General features: G+C 36.2%; 3 protein-coding genes across 3 annotated transcripts; all 3 read left to right on the top strand.

Annotated features, from left to right (window-relative positions):
- The first annotated feature begins 2,080 nt into the window (after positions 1 to 2,080).
- On the top strand, positions 2,081 to 5,794 carry LOC137404734 (uncharacterized). Its single transcript, XM_068090965.1, has one exon. The coding sequence runs from the start codon at positions 2,081 to 2,083 to the stop codon at positions 5,792 to 5,794; it is 3,714 nt and encodes a 1,237-aa protein (XP_067947066.1).
- Positions 5,795 to 5,845: 51 nt separating this feature from the next.
- On the top strand, positions 5,846 to 6,565 carry LOC137404732 (uncharacterized). Its single transcript, XM_068090964.1, has one exon. The coding sequence runs from the start codon at positions 5,846 to 5,848 to the stop codon at positions 6,563 to 6,565; it is 720 nt and encodes a 239-aa protein (XP_067947065.1).
- Positions 6,566 to 6,902: 337 nt separating this feature from the next.
- LOC137404731 (uncharacterized) lies at positions 6,903 to 7,883 on the top strand. Its single transcript, XM_068090963.1, has one exon. It carries the CDS (start codon positions 6,903 to 6,905, stop codon positions 7,881 to 7,883), a length of 981 nt encoding a protein of 326 aa, XP_067947064.1.
- The last annotated feature ends 12,306 nt before the right edge of the window (positions 7,884 to 20,189 follow it).

Raw genomic sequence — 20,189 nt, 5'->3', positions numbered from 1 at the left:
AACTCATGGTATTTATTTGACGCAATCACCTGGTAAAACTTACTATTTTTATTAAAGAGTTGTAATAAAACAATATGTCGACTTTAGTAACTATAGTTACCTACAAAAACCTTAGAGCTTTTTGTGGTTATGGTATGGAAGAAAATGTAACATCACAACATGCTACTTAGTATTAGGTAATGTGGTAAAGTTGAGTTAAATTTGTGGTAAAGTTTTAATTTTGATACAGACTTCTAACATAAATTCTGAATCTCGCTAAAATGAACTTAGCTTACAAAAGTAAATTTAAACATTCAATTAGAATTTTATTACATATTTGTTTGTGAACCTGTTTTTTATCATAACGGATAAAGCTAGACTCACTGTGGCGAGCAACATGTATTTCTCAACGTATATAGTCATCAAAAAAATTAAAAAAAAGTATTTTATAGCAGGGTCATCATAACCTCTACATGCTATATATCAGTTAATACGTCATTTAGCACATGCACTCAGGAAAATAAAATATAGTAAAAACTTCAAATAAGAGGCTTCGTAGACTTGTGGTTAAACAATTCGAATAGCCACCTGCTGTTGCCATCCTCAGGAGTTTGAGTCGAGCACAATGCAAGATTTTAATTCCAAGACTTTGTTGACTATAGGTGGTCATACACGAAGATTAAAAACTTTGAGATTAATATATATATATATTTATGAATATATATTTATATTTAATATATATATATGTATATTTATATTTAATATATATATACATATATATATATATAAATATACATATATATTTTTTGTAAAGGACAGCCTTTTATATTGGACTAACCCTTATATTTAACTTAGTTAATTTATGCCTTAACGAAACTAACAATGCTGAGTCAATGCGTGTGAGTGGTGCAGTGAAACTATTTGGCTGGGGTGCGTTTTCGCCGTTGCAATGCGTCTGGTCACGGGGCGGTATCGGCCGATAGTTTTAGTGCCGTTTTCTCAGTTAGTCATGCAGAACGGCTTAGGATTACCTACGCTTTTCATCTAGTGCAGATCAGTTGGTCACACCGGTCTCTGTAGTTTGGTTGAGTTAATATACCGTGTATTGGACAACTATACCACTCTATTCTTAAGTACAAGGTATTTACCATTTAATATTTATCCAATTTCTGATTTTGTCGTTTTTCTTTTTAACCAACTTGAATTATTTGCGTATTAATATTTCTTAAAATCTATTTTCTTTATTAGTTAGAAACTACTACGGCGAGACAACTCATACATGATTATAAACTAACATAAACCTAGCCGTACCAGAACATTAAAGGGCAAAAGGTAATTACTAATCTTTTTTTTTATAAACGTATTTCTTATCGCATTCTTGCCGATTTTACGTATTTTGCTCTTAACATTACAACTTTTATTTTAGCTTTCACGGTGCATACCAAGAACTGGCACGCATAATAAAATAACCTGTTCAACCTTAAAGAATTGTGTCTAGTCCTATTGCACCCGTAGACGCACACCCTTAGACATAACCTGGTACAGCTACAGTGAAAGCTTACCTATCGAGACTATCAACCAGACCACCATGTCCAGGAGCCGGAGACGCCGTTGGAAACAAGGTACGCAGACATTGCACACCGTTACGGAACGATGGACAGCTAAGTAAACACATCTACGAACGTTATCTATCTACACTTAAACCTGAACCTTATCTAGTTACTTTATGCAGAATTTTGTTTAATTTTCCTTTAATCCTTTCTCATTATATTCCTTAGTTTACTCTACAATCAGATTATTTGTAAACGGAGACTGGGTTGACCAATTCTGCTTTGAAAAGTTACTGCTTTACCGATTTATTCATTTTCGGGGGATTCACAGTAGTTAAAGCCCTGATATCGTCGGCCCTTACTGGTTCCTGCTGGAGGGCGTGTTGTGATTGCGTTGGGGTTCCGACAGCCTGTGTTGTATTCCTGTGCCCTCATTCCGCGCATGTCATTGTATTGTTAGCCAAACTTGAGTAAACAATAAGGCAGCCTGATAAATCTAGTGAAATTTCCACATACATGTACTATAACTCCGCTGTATTACTCAACCAAGCATGAGTGTACAGGCCTACAGGCGTAGCTTACGTCATATGAATGAAGATGCATTGAGAGCCTTTATCAAAGCTGAGCTATCTGATGCAAACAATGCTGTACTCAACATAAGCACTAAAATACAACAAGCAGCTAACACTGGTGATAGTACTGGTACTGATGTGTCGCTAGAGCCTGAGGAACTGAAAGAGTTTTTGGAGTACACTAAACCATACAATTACACTATACTGCTGATAGATGAAATTTTTAAGACACTTAAAGGTGTATCACATGATGAGGAAAATGAGCTGAGTGAAGAAATCTCAGAGTTATGTCAAACTATGGCTGAGCTGCATGCTACTGTAGGTACGTTTCGCGACACTATAATTCAATCTTTACAAAACAAATTCTCACAACTGAAATCGAAGGCTTTTAGTACATTCGCTGACTGTCAGAAAGACATAGCTAGCAGCCCTACCCGAAACACAAAGCTGGAGACCTGGATCAGCACCCTAGCGAAAGTGGATCAGGAAATAATCCAAGTATACGAAGATTTACGCAGATGGTCAAATGGAAAGCTGTATGGCAGTACTCAACAGGACATGGACAAGATTAGTCAGAATGTCAGAAGCCTCACTCGAAAAGCAAATCAGCTACTCTTTTCCGCAAAAGAATGTAATGACGAAGGGGCAAACTCTGAAGAAGAGGACAGTGTGGTAGAACAAAAATCCAGTATACAAACCACATCATCCGTTCACAATCAATCTGTTAAGTCAGCTGTTTCCAAAACACGAGCTTTGGTTGAGGCAATGAAAAGGGAAACTAGCAGCAAAGAAACAGACCTTCTAAGCTGCTCTAGTCAAGACACGCATGGAGGTATAGCACTAGCCAAGGAGTTTGCACAGGGGATTGCTACAAGTTTTGCGCAGAGCATGGAGCTGCAAAGAGTACCAGTACCCAGCCTGTACGTGTTCAATGGGGATCCTCTGGAGTATGCTGACTGGGAGATGGCATTTTCAGCAGTAGTCGACAAAAGTGGAATATCTGAAGAGGAAAAGATGAGACATTTACAGAGAAGCGTAGCAGGTCCAGCTAGAAAAACGATACAGCGCTACTTCAGATTGAAGTCACCTAATGCTACCAAACAAGCCCGACAGGCTTTGAGAGAGAAGTTTGGCGATGACTTCAAGATATGCGATGCCTACAAGAAAGAATTGGACAGCTGGCCAAAGATTGGTGGTAAAGACCAAAATGCACTCACCGACTATTCAGAATTTCTGCATCAGTGTCTAATTACCATGGATGACATTCCAGCTTTGTGCTCACTAAATGATTGGAGTGAGATACGAAAAGTAGTCGATAAGCTACCAGACTGGCTAGTCAATCAATGGAAGAGAAAAGTCACATCATACAAACGCAAACACAAAGTATATCCAAAGCTGAAAGACCTGACAGAATTTCTACAAGATGAAGTAGAAGTTAATGGGACAGAGGTGACAACAAAAGGTCGTGGTGCTACTGCAATGGTGAAGCTAGCTATAAACAACAAACCCAAAAAGTCAGCTACACTAACTGTCAAATCAACAGAGAAGACACTTACCGAGAAGAAAACTTCAAGTCGGCCTTCCCATAAATTTTGCTACAACTGTGAAATGACCAATCATATGAGTGTTGACTGTGGTCATCTACGCAGGAAGCCTCACGCAGAGGTGATAAAACTGATCAAAGAGAAGCAGCTATGCTCTGGTTGCCTGCGGCCTGGTCATTCGTACAAAATGTGTCAGAATAGAGCGCAGTGTACCAAATGCTCCAGACGCCACCCTGACTGCCTACATACCGAGGAGAAACCTGAAGAAAAGAAGAAAGAAAATATTGAAACTGTTCAAGCCTGCGGCAAAGTACAGAGCACAACAGACGGATTTACATCAGCAATGATTGTACCTGTTTGGGTGTCACACAAGAATAAACCTCATCAGGAACTACTTACCTATGCTATGCTCGATACCCAGAGCAGCTCTACCTTCATGTTAGACAACCTGTTTGACAAGCTCAAATGCCCAGCAACTAAAACAAACCTGACAATCACTACCCTCACTTCCAAAAAAGAAACAACAGAAAGTCTGAAGATCAGTAACCTTCAAGTAAGAGGATACAGGCAGTCTAAGAAACTGAACCTTCCACCGACATACACAAGACAGTTTATTCCATTTGACAAAGATCATGTTCCTACAAGAAGCAAAACTACTTCCTGGCCTCATCTTCAACACGTGGAGAATGAGCTAGAAGAACTCTTTGAGTGTGATGCTGGTCTGCTGATAGGATATGATTGCATGAGTGCATTAGCCCCAATAGAGACCATCAGAGCAGAGGGTAATGTTCTTTACGCTGTCAAGACTGAATTGGGATGGAGAATCGTGGGCACAGTAGACCAGAGAGAAAGTGCAGATAGATTAGGAATCAGCCACAGAGTAATCATGAAAGAGTCAGAGGCTGGAAATCAGCTAGCTTTTGAATGCAAAACAACGATAAAGGAAAAGAGTTTTTCAAACGAGATTACAAAAATCATGCAGACAGATTTCACAGACATTAAAGACCATAGCAAATCAATCTCTATGGAAGATAGATCATTTCTGCAACAACTGAGCAAGAACATCCACCAGGATTCTGAGAACTTCGTCACCATGCCACTGCCGTTTCATGAGAGACCTACCGATCTACCAGACAACCAAAAGATGGCCGAGAAACGACTCCATCTACTAGGAAAAAAACTCCAAAGCGAACCTATGTTCAGACAGCAGTACACAGAGTTTATGACCAACTTACTGGATCAGGGTCATGCAGAAGAGGTCACTACACCTGGAAAGAAAGGAGAGTGTTGGTTTTTACCACACTTCGCAGTTTTTTACTCAAAGAAACCTGACAAGATCAGAGTAGTATTTGATGGCAGTGCGAAGTTCAGACAACAGTCCATCAACGACCACTTACTGCAAGGTCCCGATCTCCTGAACGGATTATTAGGAGTGCTTCTGAGATTCAGAGCAAAGAAAATTGCCATCATGTGTGACATCGAGAAAATGTTTCATCAGTTTCGGGTGGCGGAGCATGACAGAGACTACTTCAGATTCCTGTGGTGGGATGACAAAATGGAGACAGTCAAGGTATACAGAATGGTTGTGCACCTTTTCGGCGCTACATCTTCACCTGGTTGCGCCACATTCGGATTGAGATATCTGGCACAGAAACACCAGAGCACACATCCGAAAGCTGCAGACTTCATTCAACAATCTCTATATGTAGATGACGGATTGATATCAGTCAGTAGTGAGCAAGAAGCAAAGGAGCTTATAGAGTCAGCTAGAGATCTCTGCAAGAAAGGCAACATCAGACTACACAAATTTGTAACAAACTCATCAGAGGTGCTGGAAACTGTTCCTCCTTCAGAAAGATCACAGAACCTGCAGGAAGCCACTATAACCACGACTACTCCAACACAACCAGAGAGAGCATTAGGAGTACTCTGGTGTGTAGAAACGGACACCTTTCGTTTTACCATGCCGGTCTCTAAGGAGATGCAAACTAGACGAGAAATACTATCCCTGATAGCTTCAATATATGATCCGCTAGGGTTCCTAGCACCTTTCATAATTACGGGAAAACAGATACTACAGGAGCTGTGTAGACGCAAAGCAGATTGGGAAAGTAAACTACCATCTGACCTGACACCAATGTGGCACTAGTGGACAAGAGGACTACGAGATCTTTCAGAACTACGTATAGTAAGATCTAACATGATAGAGGAAGATGCTGCTAAATGTGAAATACACTGTTTTTCGGATGCAAGCACTACTGGCTATGGTGCATGTGCCTACCTCAGACAAATAACCAAAGAAAGAGAAGTGAAGTGTAGTTACCTGCTTGGAAAAGCAAGAGTGGCACCCCTCAAGATGATCACGATTCCGCGCATGGAACTTCAAGCTGCTGTTGTTGCCACGCAACTAGTGAGCGTACTTGAGAGGGAGCTGAAAGACTTGCTGCCGGCCAACACTGCTACACACTACTGGTGTGATTCTATGATTGTACTAAACTACATTTCAAATGATGCTAAGAAATTCAAAGTCTACGTAGCAAATCGTATCCAGCAAATTCGAGATGTGTCAACACCTACACAATGGCACCACATAGCATCTGGAAATAACCCTGCTGACCACGCATCCAGGGGTTCTAAAGTGAAAGACATAATTCGACATTGGATTAATCCACCAAGTTTCCTTCAGCAGTCAGACATCAAAATACCCACAACGAAACTGGAAAAAACAACGGATAAGCTACCTGAAGCACGTTGCCTCTCTACTTCTGTAAAAGAAATACCTGGACTTTTAGGGATGATGGAGCGGTACTCTAAATGGGAAACGCTAGTCAACACCTTCGCGGTGTTCATCAGGGTTGCCATACATAAGAAAAAACAAAAACTAACACCCTACAACGGAGAAAAAAAGCTATCAGGCTAATCATCAAAACAGCCCAAAGTCGACTAGAGAACAAACATCTTAAACAGACCCGTACACAGATGACGATGGTATCATACGCATAGGAGGGAGGCTAAAATACTCTACCACTCTCACCATCGACTTGAAGCACCCAGCAATTTTGCCAAAGACATGCCACATCACAAACTTGATCGTACAGTACTATCATCGACTAACTGGTCACTCTGGAAGAGAACTGACAACTGCTACAATACGACAGAACGGATATTGGATCACAGGACTATCTACCGCAGTGTCTACGGTAATACACAATTGCGTAATATGCAAAAAACTAAGAGGAAATACGGAGACTCAAAAAATGGTGGACCTACCAGCCGTACGATTGGAACCAGCCACACCATTCCACTACTCCGGAATGGATTGTTTTGGGCCGTTTCACGCCAAAGATGGACGCCGTGAAGTTAAACGCTACGGACTGATGTTCACATGCCTAACATCTCGAGCAGTCCACATAGAAATGCTAGACAATTTGACCACGGATGCGTTTCTGAACTCACTCAGATGCCTAATAGCCATGCGAGGCAATGTGAAGTCACTCTATTCAGACCAAGGCACTAATTTCAGAGGTGCACAGACAGAACTGAAAAAAAACCTGGCTGAAATAAATGAAGAACTGCACAAAAAACTTGCAGAAAAGTTTGAATGTGAATTTCTTTTTAACACCTCATCGTCAAGCCACATGGGAGGCGTTTGGGAAAGACAGATTAGAACAGCGAGACAGGCTCTAAAAGGACTAATCCAAGAAAGACACGCACAGCTTACTAGTTCCTCTCTCCGAACACTCTTTTACGAGGCTACCAACATTATAAACAGCAGACCGCTCACAGTGGAAGATCTAAATGACCCCAACAGCCATCCTCTCACACCAAACCACCTGCTGCACTTCAAATCAGATGTTTGCCTACCACCACCAGGGGACTTAAAAGACGCAGATGCCTACTCCAGAAAACAGTGGCGAAGAATACAACATTTGGCCAACATCTTCTGGAAGAAATGGAGACTGGGATATCTGCAAACCTTGCAGCATAGACCGAAGTGGACCGATGAGAAAGAGTCGCTAAAAGTCGGCGACATAGTTTTTGTGATGGATGCTAACCCACTACGAAACCAGTGGAAGCTGGCTAAAGTAACAGAGATGATCGAAAGCCATGATGGAAGAGGTAGAAGAGCGAAGTTAACACTAGACAACACTCAATCAGACCGACAAGGTAGAGCCATCAAACAAGCTACGGAGATAGAAAGACCGCTGAACAAGCTGATCATTCTGACTCGAGTTTGAAATCGTTCCTTCCAGGAAAGATTTCCGGGGGGAGTGTAAAGGACAGCCTTTTATATTGGACTAACCCTTATATTTAACTTAGTTAATTTATGCCTTAACGAAACTAACAATGCTGAGTCAATGCGTGTAAGTGGTGCAGTGAAACTATTTGGCTAGGGTGCGTTTTCGCCGTTGCAATGCGTCCGGTCACGGGGCGGTATCGGCCGATAGTTTTAGTGCCGTTTTCTCAGTTAGTCATGCAGAACGGCTTAGGATTACCTACGCTTTTCATCTAGTGCAGATCAGTTGGTCACATCGGTCTCTGTAGTTTGGTTGAGTTAATATACCGTGTATTGGACAACTATACCACTCTATTCTTAAGTACAAGGTATTTACCATTTAATATTTATCCAATTTCTGATTTTGTCGTTTTTCTTTTTAACCAACTTGAATTATTTGCGTATTAATATTTCTTAAAATCTATTTTCTTTATTAGTTAGAAACTACTACGGCGAGACAACTCATACATGATTATAAACTAACATAAACCTAGCCGTACCAGAACATTAAAGGGCAAAAGGTAATTACTAAACTTTTTTTTATAAACGTATTTCTTATCGCATTCTTGCCGATTTTACGTATTTTGCTCTTAACATTACAACTTTTATTTTAGCTTTCACGGTGCATAATAAGAACTGGCACGCATAATAAAATAACCTATTCAACTTCAAAGAATTGTGTCTAGTCCTATTGCACCCGTAGACGCACACCCTTAGACATAACCTGGTACAGCTAAATTTTTTTTATATATACATTTATATATATATATATATATACATATATATATATATATATATATATATATATATATATATATATATATATATATATATATAGAGAGAGAGAGATGGTAAAGTTTGAAACATGCAATACCAGGGAAAGAAATAAAGAGAGAAAGTAGCATGAACCGCTGGAAATGAATGTTTTTTTGGCACTATTGGCTAAAATGGAATAAAAATCGTTAACACAAAAAACTGCAATTTGTCTAAAAACAGTCTAACACAAATGAGCGTATAATTAGAGTCAATGTATATGTATGAATCTTGCCACTTTTAATATTCAAATATATTTTGGTTACTGGTAAAATTCCACTGTATACGTAAATTGTTTAACCCACTCATTATGGCAAATCATAAAAACGTAGATTCAAGATTTCCTATGCAATTATTCAACGGTACCTTGTGGACTTTTAGTACAGTCAGTAGTAGTTGATTTTCTCTTTATTGATGACATAGTCATTTGCTTGTTATTTTTCATTCTCTGTTTTGGACATCTAAAAACATACAAAGTAACAAACTTCTCTTCTTGTAAATTGTGAGTTTAAGTGAAGTGAGCAGTTTTATCAAGATTTTACTTGCAACTTTTTGAGATTCAATATCACAAGGCCAGTCTATATTTATGTAGTAGAATGGTCAGTATTTTCAAGACCTAAATCAGCTCAAATCACATTTAATCAGAAACAGTGTAGACAATATAATGTAATCATTATATGTTGTTTCACTATCTTCAAAGAGCATGTCATATTAACTAAATTGTCTTGTACTAAACATTTCCACAAAGTTTTCAGTGGTAAATTCACAAGCTGATTTTGATTGAAAAACTTGGTTTTTAAAGCAACTCAAAAGCATCGTCTTTCAAACGTATAAAACATTACACTCATATAAAAATAACATTAGATGTATATTAAGTTCATCATCTTATCTGATGAGATTAAAAAAATCTCTAACTTTTTTATCTAGTGTGTAATAATATTTGTTCAGTAAATAATTGCTAAAGTAATCACAAGCTGAAGTCACATAAAAGTAACCACATGCTGGTGTATTTCAATCAAAGCTTATTACTAATTTATGGTAAAAAACAGCTTTTCAGTCAGGAACAACTCACTTAGTTCGAAAAAAAATTTCTCAAGCGTATCAGAAACTTCATTGCAAAATATGACATGTGAAGTTTCTAGTTAGAACATTAGGTAATAAAGGGTTAGGCAAACTAAACATCTTGTATTGCAAGTAGATATGTGCATCAGGTAATAGCTTTTTTTATTTGAGGTATTTATTCATGTAGGTTGAAATAGGTTTTATGAAATTGTTACAATGTGATTTTCATAGTTTTCATATTTCATCTTCCAAGATTATTTATTGTAAAACAGGTACTACTACAAACTAGTATGATTATTTCTCCTATATTAGCTAAAACCTTGTCAGCGGAGTATAGCTGACAAGGCTTTAAACTAACTTGCAAAAATAGCCTAGATAAAAGCTTAAAATTTTGTTAGCTGAAGGTGAGAAAGATGAGTACAAAATGATCAATTATACAACCAAGGAGATATAAGTATGTTGATAGATGGCAAAATACAAATACATGTATTTAGCTGTCCTTCAAGATTCAAATTTGCAAGGTTAGCCAGCTTTGTATTTCTATGAAGTAGTTTTCGCACAGTGTATGGAAAGTTCAAACATTTCTTTTCGAAAAAACAGTCAAGGATCAATCATTTTAACTGCAAATATTTCTCAGTGCCTAGAACTGTAATAGCAGACTATTCTAGAAAGAATACCAGTTAATCATATTGGCTACAAATCCTAAAAATAATAGCTAAACAATACATATCTTGAAGAGAGTTAAATTGGAGATAGTTGTTTACCTTTTGACAATTAGGAAAACAAGCATTAGCGCTAGTGCAACCAGAACTACGCAACCAACAGAAGCTCCAACGATGAGGGCTGTTCCAGATCTGGGGCTTTGTGCTGTAAAAAAAGGCTAAAATAAAAATGTCAGAATTAAGAAGCAAACGTTTCTGTTATAGACAGATATCTAAAAACTTTATTTACTGCTTTAGTTTGAAATTACTGCCTTTATGCTAACTCTCTCATTGCAAGAGTTAACAAAAATCGAGCCTTTACAAAATAGCAAAAATGAAAAGGAGAAACAAGTACTTACTAGAGACAGTTATATAATCAGGATGAAGAGCAATAAGTGGATCACTGACTTTCTGCAAAACAAAGCAGTTCTTATTTTATATAGGCCTCAACTTACATTTCTCTGAGGCAAGAAAAAATATTAATGAATATCAACCACAAAATCGCACAGAATGACAAGGAGAGATACAGAAAACTTGGTAAAAATCGAGGCTTTAGCATCACTTATGTCTAAGAAGGCTGATGAATGCCTAAATGCTTTGAAAGACCTATAAAGTTATAAATTAGAGTTTGTTTAATCAAGTAGTTTCTTTTACCGCTTATCACTTGTAGCTAATATAGGATACGGCGTACACTACTATGACATCACGTATGTCTAAGAAGGCTGATGAATAATTAAATGCTTTGAAAGAACTTTACAATGAAATTATAAACTGACATTTATTAAATCAAGTGTTTACCTTACCACTTACCACTTGTAGGTAACATTGGCTACGGTGTATACTACTAACACAAAAAACATGTTGTCTGTAAGTGTTGCCCTTTAATAATTTTACCATTGATAAATGTTACAAATTTTTGGTGATTAGCAAACATATTATTACATGTTTTTAAGCAATATTCCATCATACACAAATAAAAATAATGAATCGTTTTCATACTTCAGCGTCAACTTTTACAGCAATGTAAACATTGTATTCCACTTGTGCTTCTAGCTCTGCATTTAGAAATCCTCCATGATCGTCATTATCTCCAATCGTGAATATCAGCTCCTCTCCAACATTTCCTGCAGTCAACTCAGCTGTTGTATAGCAGTGGCACTCTCTTTTGTCTATGTAGTTTTGCTTTACCGACTCTTCTGTACATCCACAGTCAGTTACATTCCGTGTTGTTTTTCCGCTGCTCTGCTTTGATAGCAGCACTAGATATAATCTGAATACATAATTTGATTGTAAGGCTGTAAGATTAGACTGAGCTCACACTACAAAATTTGCATACTTACTATTAGAAACATAGACAAACACAATAACATATTATCAAAAGGGCTAAATTGTTCTATTGCCTGTTGTGTATTGATAAATGATGAGAATTTTTTTGGTAAAAAAAAGACAGGCTTGTTTTTTTTGAAACAAATAGATGGCCTACTTGAAGAATAAGTAAAATATTAATAATATTTTTCCTAGTTGCTTCAAAGTTTATTAGTTATATTTACATGAACTATGATTGTGACTTTGATCGTTAACTTGAATGAATTCTTTGCAAAGGTTTTAACTGAACTGCTTTTAATGCTTATTTTTTTTGATATTGGAGAGATATAAACCAAGTGAAAGCTCAAATTTGGCAGCCCATTGTATTTTGAATTTTTTTTTGGCTGGTGTCAGTGAGTTTTCAAGTGTACTATAATGTGCCATCTTATTTAAACTGGCCACAAGTGGGTAAGTTAAGGCAAGTCCACATTTGGTATGTTCTCTGTCTATTTACTTAGTTTTGTTGTAGGCTTTATTGCTCTGGAGACTGACAGTTCAAATTTATTTCTTGGGACTTTAATTTACTTGAATTTTGGAAGCATTCATTGAAAAATCCACAGATTTGGAGACTTTTACATACATTTACTTTATACCTGACTCTTCCAATCAAGGTTACCAAATGGAAACCAACTATGTTCACAGCCAGTTTGGAACTATGTTATACATTGTTATTGGTGCATTGCAAAATAAGTCTTACCCTATTGTGCCTTTCTCTGTGTCAATCTTTTTTATCTTGATCTTGAGCGATGGACCCTTTGGACTTTCTTTAATTTCTTCCAACATAGACTTTTCTGTGTTTACAACTATTGAACCATTATATATATTTAAAAATATTGATATTTTTGACCAGTAATCTTAGCAGAACACAACAATGCTAAGTTTCATTGATGAAGTAAATTCAACGTCATTTATCTGAATTGTTTTTTGGCATGTTTTACAGAATACATTTTTGTTAATTTCTACAATGACCATTTCAGTTAATCTTAATGGCAAAATTATACATTATTTGGCACTTTTTTGACCCATTTTAAGCTTACAATATGGCACTTACCTAGATAAGCAGACAAAATGTAAGAATACAACATTAATACTTTTAATTTACACTACCGAACATTCCCACACTTTAGTAAACATCTCTTTTTAACTATTGCAATTTTTAAGCAAGTTCTTGTTGAATGTCCTCTGCTTATATATTGGCTGATAATCTGAATCAAAGTATAGAAACTCACGTTTAAGCTTAGTGTATAAACTATTTTGTGACTCTTTTCCTGGTCCAATGGAGTTGGTAGCGAAACTGGAGCAATCAACTAAAGTGGCTGATGGAATTGCACAAAACTCTGCTTTGGCTGTCTTATTAGAATCTGCTTTCAACCTCAGTGACATTTTAATATCTTCTGGATAGCTACAGGTAACCTGGATGTCAAAACGAAACAATAATTAATGAGAAAAAAATATGGTAAAATAAATTTGTACGTTTGCTTATTTGTGTTATACAGCTGTGTATGTATGTATAAAAACCTTGCTAATAGAATTAAAAATTCATAAATTTTGCACAAAAACTTAAATTTGAAAATATTTTTTTCCAACACATACTGCAAGAATATGCAGTAACGGCTTTCCCTTTGCTACTGATGTATTGATAAAAAATAAACAATGATGGTCAACAGGTAACATTGAAAAAAACCGCATTTAAACTGATGCAATTTTGTACAGCAAAAAAAGATCTTTTTTGAGATAGAAGCTGCTAAAAATATGTCAAGGCTTTAAAAAACGGTCTAGAAAATTAATGAAATTTGCTAATTTCTCTGGGAAAAAACTTTTAGGGCATATTTTACAAGTGTTTTAACATATTCTTCAGCTTTTTCTGACACAACATCAATTAAAATTTGAGGCTAATCGAGTTGTGTTCATGTAAAGCTTCAGGTTTCTGTAATTTTCAATAAAAATAGGTATTACAGATACTTATGTAAAGTCATTGCGTACCAACTTACCTCATAGTTCTTAATTACACCATTTGGTACATCTGGTTTCTCTAAATTGATTATGATACAACTTGTATTAGATTGGATCGTGACCTTAGGTTCTTCTGGTACCGCTAAAATAATTAACAAGTTTCTGTATCATCAAATTCTCTCAAGTCATGTTACAACATAAAACTATAACAACTTTATTTTTTGTGTTTTTGGTTAGTCAATGTCAGTTTGTCCAATTATAATAATTAAAACCGAACAAAACAAACCACTAGTAATTAGAGTTGAACTCTGATACTCTAGTTATGCAGCCAGGCATAAGATACCCTACTCTACTACTACGTCTATCTTGACATACTGTGGAATAATACACGTACTTATTACGGCTTACCGTCAACCTGCGCTTGGCTTCACATCCTTGCATCCGAATGTTCAGGTTCAAAATCTGTCAAGTTCAATTTTTTTATCAGTGTTCCTAGCTACGTTCAGACACTTGCACCTCCTAATCATTGCGTGCAAACACAATTTTGCCTGGGTTTTTCATTTTAACTGTTTCATAATTTTTTAATTGGTTTGTTTGAGGTTTGATTTTTATAACTAATTAAAGTCCTGCTTTTTAATTAAAAACTTGTGTTTCAAACATTTTATGTCATTTTCCAATGTGCCATCTTGTTTTGCATGCCTTTATTTTTTGCATCAAGTTTTGCTCGTAGGAACTTCCAATTCAGCAACTCCTAAAGTTACTGACTAAAAGTGTAAATAATAGTTTTCACAGGGGCAGCAGTATGTTGGGTTACCTAGTGTTTTTTGCAAGGACGGTAGTATGTTACATTACCATGAGTTAAAATGACCTCTAAGTTTTCTTGTCATTCAGAAAAGATTGCTTACCCCTGTGCGCTTCAGTAATATATTTGAATTTGATATTGCAACTACATTTTTGCCACCATCATTTTATTCATTGTGTTTAATGGATAACTTCTGCTTCAATCAAAAGTTTTTCTATAGACAGACTGCTATGTATCGATTCTCAAGGTTATTAGTTATAAAGCATATTCTTGGCTTTAATTCTATTTCACATTATGTTTATCGTGACATTTTAAAAGCATTTTGTGTGGTAATTTCTTTGCGGCTCAAGTTTTAAATAGGAATTACTTGCTAATTGTTTTTTAAATGATCACATTTACTTTTGTTTAATCTTGGTTCCTAGTTCTTTTCCAATTAGACTAAACACTTTACATTTATATGAAGTTAAAAAGTCAAAATGTCAAACGTTGCATATGTTAACAAAGATAATTTTTCGCAGAAAAAACATTTTTACCTTAATGACAACAAGCATGTAACTAACAACCTCATACAATTAAACTCACTAAGCAACTGACAGCTTATGCTCACACTAAAAATAATTAGAGGAAAGCAAATCTAAACTGCAAAGCAAGGACTTGTGATTACTCTGTAAGATATGTACAATGGCCATAAGCATTTGAGCGATAATCCCTTGAAATTCTAGTCAGTCAATCTAATTAGATTGAAAAATTTGTATGTATTTAACTCATATATACGTGTATACATAAGTAATAGTCAAATGTATACGCATATATGTCTTTATAAATATAAAAAATTTTGGGTATTTTTGCATGCATAAATATGTATATTTACATGAATTTGTATACATACATATGTTTACATATACATGTAAGTATATGTTTGTATATATACCTATAAGTATATGTTTGTATATATATACGCGTAAATATTAAAGTATTAATTGTTGCATATATAAATATATATAGATGTATAACAATATATACGTGTATATCTATAAATAACATCATATACAGCGTATATCCATATGGGAAACAATTATTCTGATAAGCAGTCATACTTTACAAAAATATTTTCACAAGTTAACAAGGGTAAGTTTAACAAAAGTATAAAAGACACAAAATAATAGATGATTGGTTTAACCAATATGATAATACTGGAATCGAAAACAGGAATTGATTTTGCGTTGATATTGAAATTGTTTGATCAAAAGTAAATATTTGTGCTTGTTCATCACTATTTATATTTTTGCACAAAAAGCTACAATAAAGCAAAGTAATTTTTGCCAATAACTTCTAAAAGTGAAAGACCTTTGTTTGCATGCCATCACAGTGTAGTTTTTAATACTAACCCTATATTGGCATTCAACTAGAGAAGATGTACAAATAGGAGGGTTCACAGCAATTGAAGCTGTATATACATTGTATATAGCTTACATAGATGTTAACTATCTTCCGCGTGTAACTATATTTAAAAGTTTTGAATTTAGCTTTGTTGAAAGTCTTTTGTAGTTAAAATAAATATAAAAAATGAAACAAGATGTGTTTAATTGTAAATGTTAACTAATTAGACTGTAATGAATCAACCAAGTATCTTTCACTGTGAATAAAATGAAAAGATTAGTTGGTAAGCAATTATATGATTTAAACTAATTTCAGTGTTGCTATCAAAGAAGCAAAAATGTAGTTCAGAGTGGTATAAAAGTGCAACTAACTTTTTAAATTCAAGGATCTCCTGTTAAAAATTGGCAAAGTTTAAATACAATATTTATATAATAACAAATAAAAACTCATTAGTACACTATCCTTAGTAGCTATTATTACCTAAAGTAACTTTAGTGTATTCACTAGTTATGGTCAGAATAAAGATTTTACAATACACTGTACTACACGCAGTACACATCATTAGGATTTCTCACCTCTGAGGCAGATGTATAACAAAAACATTGCTTATAGCTTATAAAACTTAGCTTACTAAACAGCAACCGGATGCTGAATTTTTGTGTGTTTTACTGAAGTAAACTTTAGATTTGCCGTGGGCCAATAATTCATCATATTTCTGCTGTGAGTTCTGACTTTTCTATAACAAGTAAAGCTGAACCGTGATAGCAAGCGTCAAATTTCTTCATACATTCTGAGATATATATATATATATATATGTACATATATATAAATTAATAGAATAGAATGTCAGTTCCAAACTTTTCTAACATAGTGCTCAATTACTAAAAGCAAGAGCTATTTTAAAGCAAAAGCTCTAAAATATAAGCTTGCTTAAAAAAGCTCGTGCTTTATTTTAAGAAAGAGCATGTATATATATATATATATAAAATTTTTTCCTCACCCCGGATACCCCGTATGGGTGGTAAATTCTGCTCTAACTCGGGTCTCCTACCAGAGACCTGGGAGTTTGAGCACTCGCCTCAAGATCTTAGCTGTTCCCAATAGCGCACTTTTCTGCAACTCACCTGAGTTGATTGTTGTTGGTATTTGGGCAAGCCACATTTTATGCGCCGGTGTTATTGCGCCCAGTGCCCCAATGACTACTGGGATTACAGTTGTTCTTACATTCCAGCATTTTTCAATTTTTTCTCCAAGAGAGAGATATTTCCCTACCTTTTCTTTTTCTTTGCTGGCTATATTGTAGTCATTGGGTACTGCTATATCTATTATAGTAGCCCTCTTGTTCTCCTTGTCTACCACCACTATATCTGGTTGGTTTGCTAGGACATGCTTTATATACATATATAGCATATATAGCATATATAGATGTCATATATACATATATGACATATATATATATATATATATATATACAGTAGACTCGAAGACGAAGACCGATACTATGGTACAACCCGCCATTCAGCAAAAATGTAGCTAATAACATCGGTAAGATTTTCTTTAATATCCTGGACACAGAGTTCCCTAAATCACACGCTCTTCGTAAGATCTTCAATAGAAACTTTGTGAAATTAAGCTACAGCTGTATGAACAATGTGAGCAGTATCATTAGCGCTCATAATACCAGATTGCTGCAGCATCACAATGAGACCCCTATAACTACAGAACCAAGAGAATGCAACTGCCGACATAAGAATGGCTGCCCACTACAAGGAAAGTGCCTGAGCAAGTCAATTATATATAAGGCGACAGTCACCACCAATGATCAATCTGCAGACGAACATTACATAGGATTGACTGACACCACATTCAAACAACGCTATTACAATCATATGACAACCTTTAGAAATGTAGAGAAAAGATCAAGCACCGAGCTCAGTAAGCACATATGGACCTTAAAAGACCAAGGCATAGAATATAACATCAAGTGGAGCATAGTCAAAAGAGCTACATCATACAACAAGACCACAGGCAGATGCAACCTATGTCTGTATGAGAAATTTTATATTATATACAATCCTAACATTGCTACCTTAAACAAACGCTGCGAACTAGTTTCAACATGTAGACATGCTGGCAAATTCCTTTTAAGCAATTTTAAGACTTAACTTTTAAACTTCTGCTTTGTTGAGGCTTTAAATCGTGTTGCTTGCTAATTTTAATCCTACGTATCAGTGGTGTATTTAGGTATTTTAAGACCTACGCTTTTATTTCCATCTATATATAAGTCGTTTTCAGTGCTAACAATTTTATCTGATGATTATTGCATGGCAATATGAAACTATTAGTAATAAAGTTGTTTTAAACTTAACTTTAACTTTCATTTTTACCCAATTTTATATATATATATATGTAGGCCTATGACTCAACTCCCGTTAGTTGAATACTTGAGTGCCTCAGTATGTACAACGTTCACCCTGCTCTTGTTGCATTCATCAAGATGTCAATGACCAAATGGAAGACGGAACTAGAAGCTAATAGAAAAAAGCTGGCGAGTGTAAAAATTAAGCGAGGCATCCATCAATGTGACTTCTTATAACCGCTGGTATTCTGCATATGCCTAAACCCTCCAAGCAATATGCTGGAAAAGACCCAATATGGGTACCAGATTAACAGTGGCACCAATATAAACCACCTCTTCCACATGGATGACATCAAGCTGCACACTAACAAGGAATGGGACGTTGGTTCGCTAATACACCTCACTCAGGTACTCAGCAAGGACATCGGAATGACCTTTGGTCTTGAGAAATGTGGAAGGCTAACTCTTATGAAAGACCATTATATGCTAACAGATGGCCTAATATTGCCAAATGGTACCATCAAATATATAGAAGAAGGGTACAAGTACTTAGGGATTTTGCAAAGCAACATCAACCACAAAGCCGAGGTACATCACAAAGCCATTACTGAATACAAAAAAACGCCTTCGGCGGGTTCTACAGAGCCAGCTCAATGACAAGAACCAAGTCATGGCAATAAATACCTATGCACTGCCAGTAACAAGATATCCAGCAGGCTTAGTCAAGTGGACTAAGGAAGCCATCAAGAAAACAGATATAGCAACTCGTAAACTGCTGACCATGCATAGAGCACTCTACCCAAAATCTGATACTACCAGATTGTTTCTTGATAGGAAAGATGATGGTAGGGGACTAAAAAGTGTACATAAGAAACTGAAAGAGGAAAAACAAAGCATCAAAGCCTATGCAGCTTCCATGGCCACTTCAGATAAGTTGCAACTGAATTTTAATCGGCTGTTCTGACAATGGAGATTCTCCCTGATGATGAGGAAATTGACTGGCACATGAAGCCTCTTCATGCTACTTACTACTGACCAACACCTAAGGTTGGTGATCTTCACCAGACATATATGTGGCTGAACAAAGGAAACCTAACAGCCAATACAGAGTCGCTAATCGTGGCAGCCCAGGAACAAGTGCTCCCAACAAGGCCACTTCAAACAAAGATCTATCACACGAAAGATGTTCCTAGATGCAGACTGTGCAAATATGCACTTGAGACCATCCAACACATCATCAGCGGATGCAAGCATCTAGCAGAAAATTCATTCATTGAATGGCTTAATCATGTCACAGGCGTTGTGTATAGAAGTCTATGTGATGAATATTGCCTCAATAAACCACAACACTCGTGGGAAGCTCCTGGTAAGTTCAATAAAGATGAGATTCTCTGAGACTTCTAAATCTGGACGAACAAGCATGTTCCAGCTAACTAATCAGATATAGTAGTGGTGGACAAGGAGACAAGAAGGCCAGTATAATATATATAGCAGTACTCAATGACTACAATATAACCAGCAAAGAAAAAGAAAAGGTAGAGAAATATCTCCCTTTTAGAGAAGATATTGAAAAATGCAGAGATGTAAGAACAACTGTAATCCCAATAGTCATTGAGGCACTGGGCGCAATAACACTGGCGCATAAAGTGTGGCTTGCCCAAATACCGACAGCAATCAACACAGGTGAGTTGCAGAAAAGTGTGCTATTGGGAACAGCTAAGACCTTGAAAAAAGTGCTGAAACTCCCATGCCTTTGGTAGGAAGCCCGAGTTAGAGCAGAAATAACCAACCATAAGAGTTAACCGGGGTGAGGAAACCATTTTTTATATATAC

The sequence above is a fragment of the Watersipora subatra genome, chromosome 9 (genome assembly GCF_963576615.1).
Source record: "Watersipora subatra chromosome 9, tzWatSuba1.1, whole genome shotgun sequence".
NCBI lineage: Eukaryota > Metazoa > Bryozoa > Gymnolaemata > Cheilostomatida > Watersiporidae > Watersipora > Watersipora subatra.
Note: the sequence above shows the minus strand (reverse complement) of the source record. Positions and strands in the feature narration are given on the sequence as shown.

What these genes read in the sequence shown, in the direction of transcription:
- LOC137404734 (XM_068090965.1), top strand. Translation starts at nt 2,081, where the DNA reads ATGAGTGTACAGGCCTACAGGCGTAGCTTACGTCATATGAATGAAGAT.
- LOC137404732 (XM_068090964.1), top strand. Translation starts at nt 5,846, where the DNA reads ATGATAGAGGAAGATGCTGCTAAATGTGAAATACACTGTTTTTCGGAT.
- LOC137404731 (XM_068090963.1), top strand. Translation starts at nt 6,903, where the DNA reads ATGGTGGACCTACCAGCCGTACGATTGGAACCAGCCACACCATTCCAC.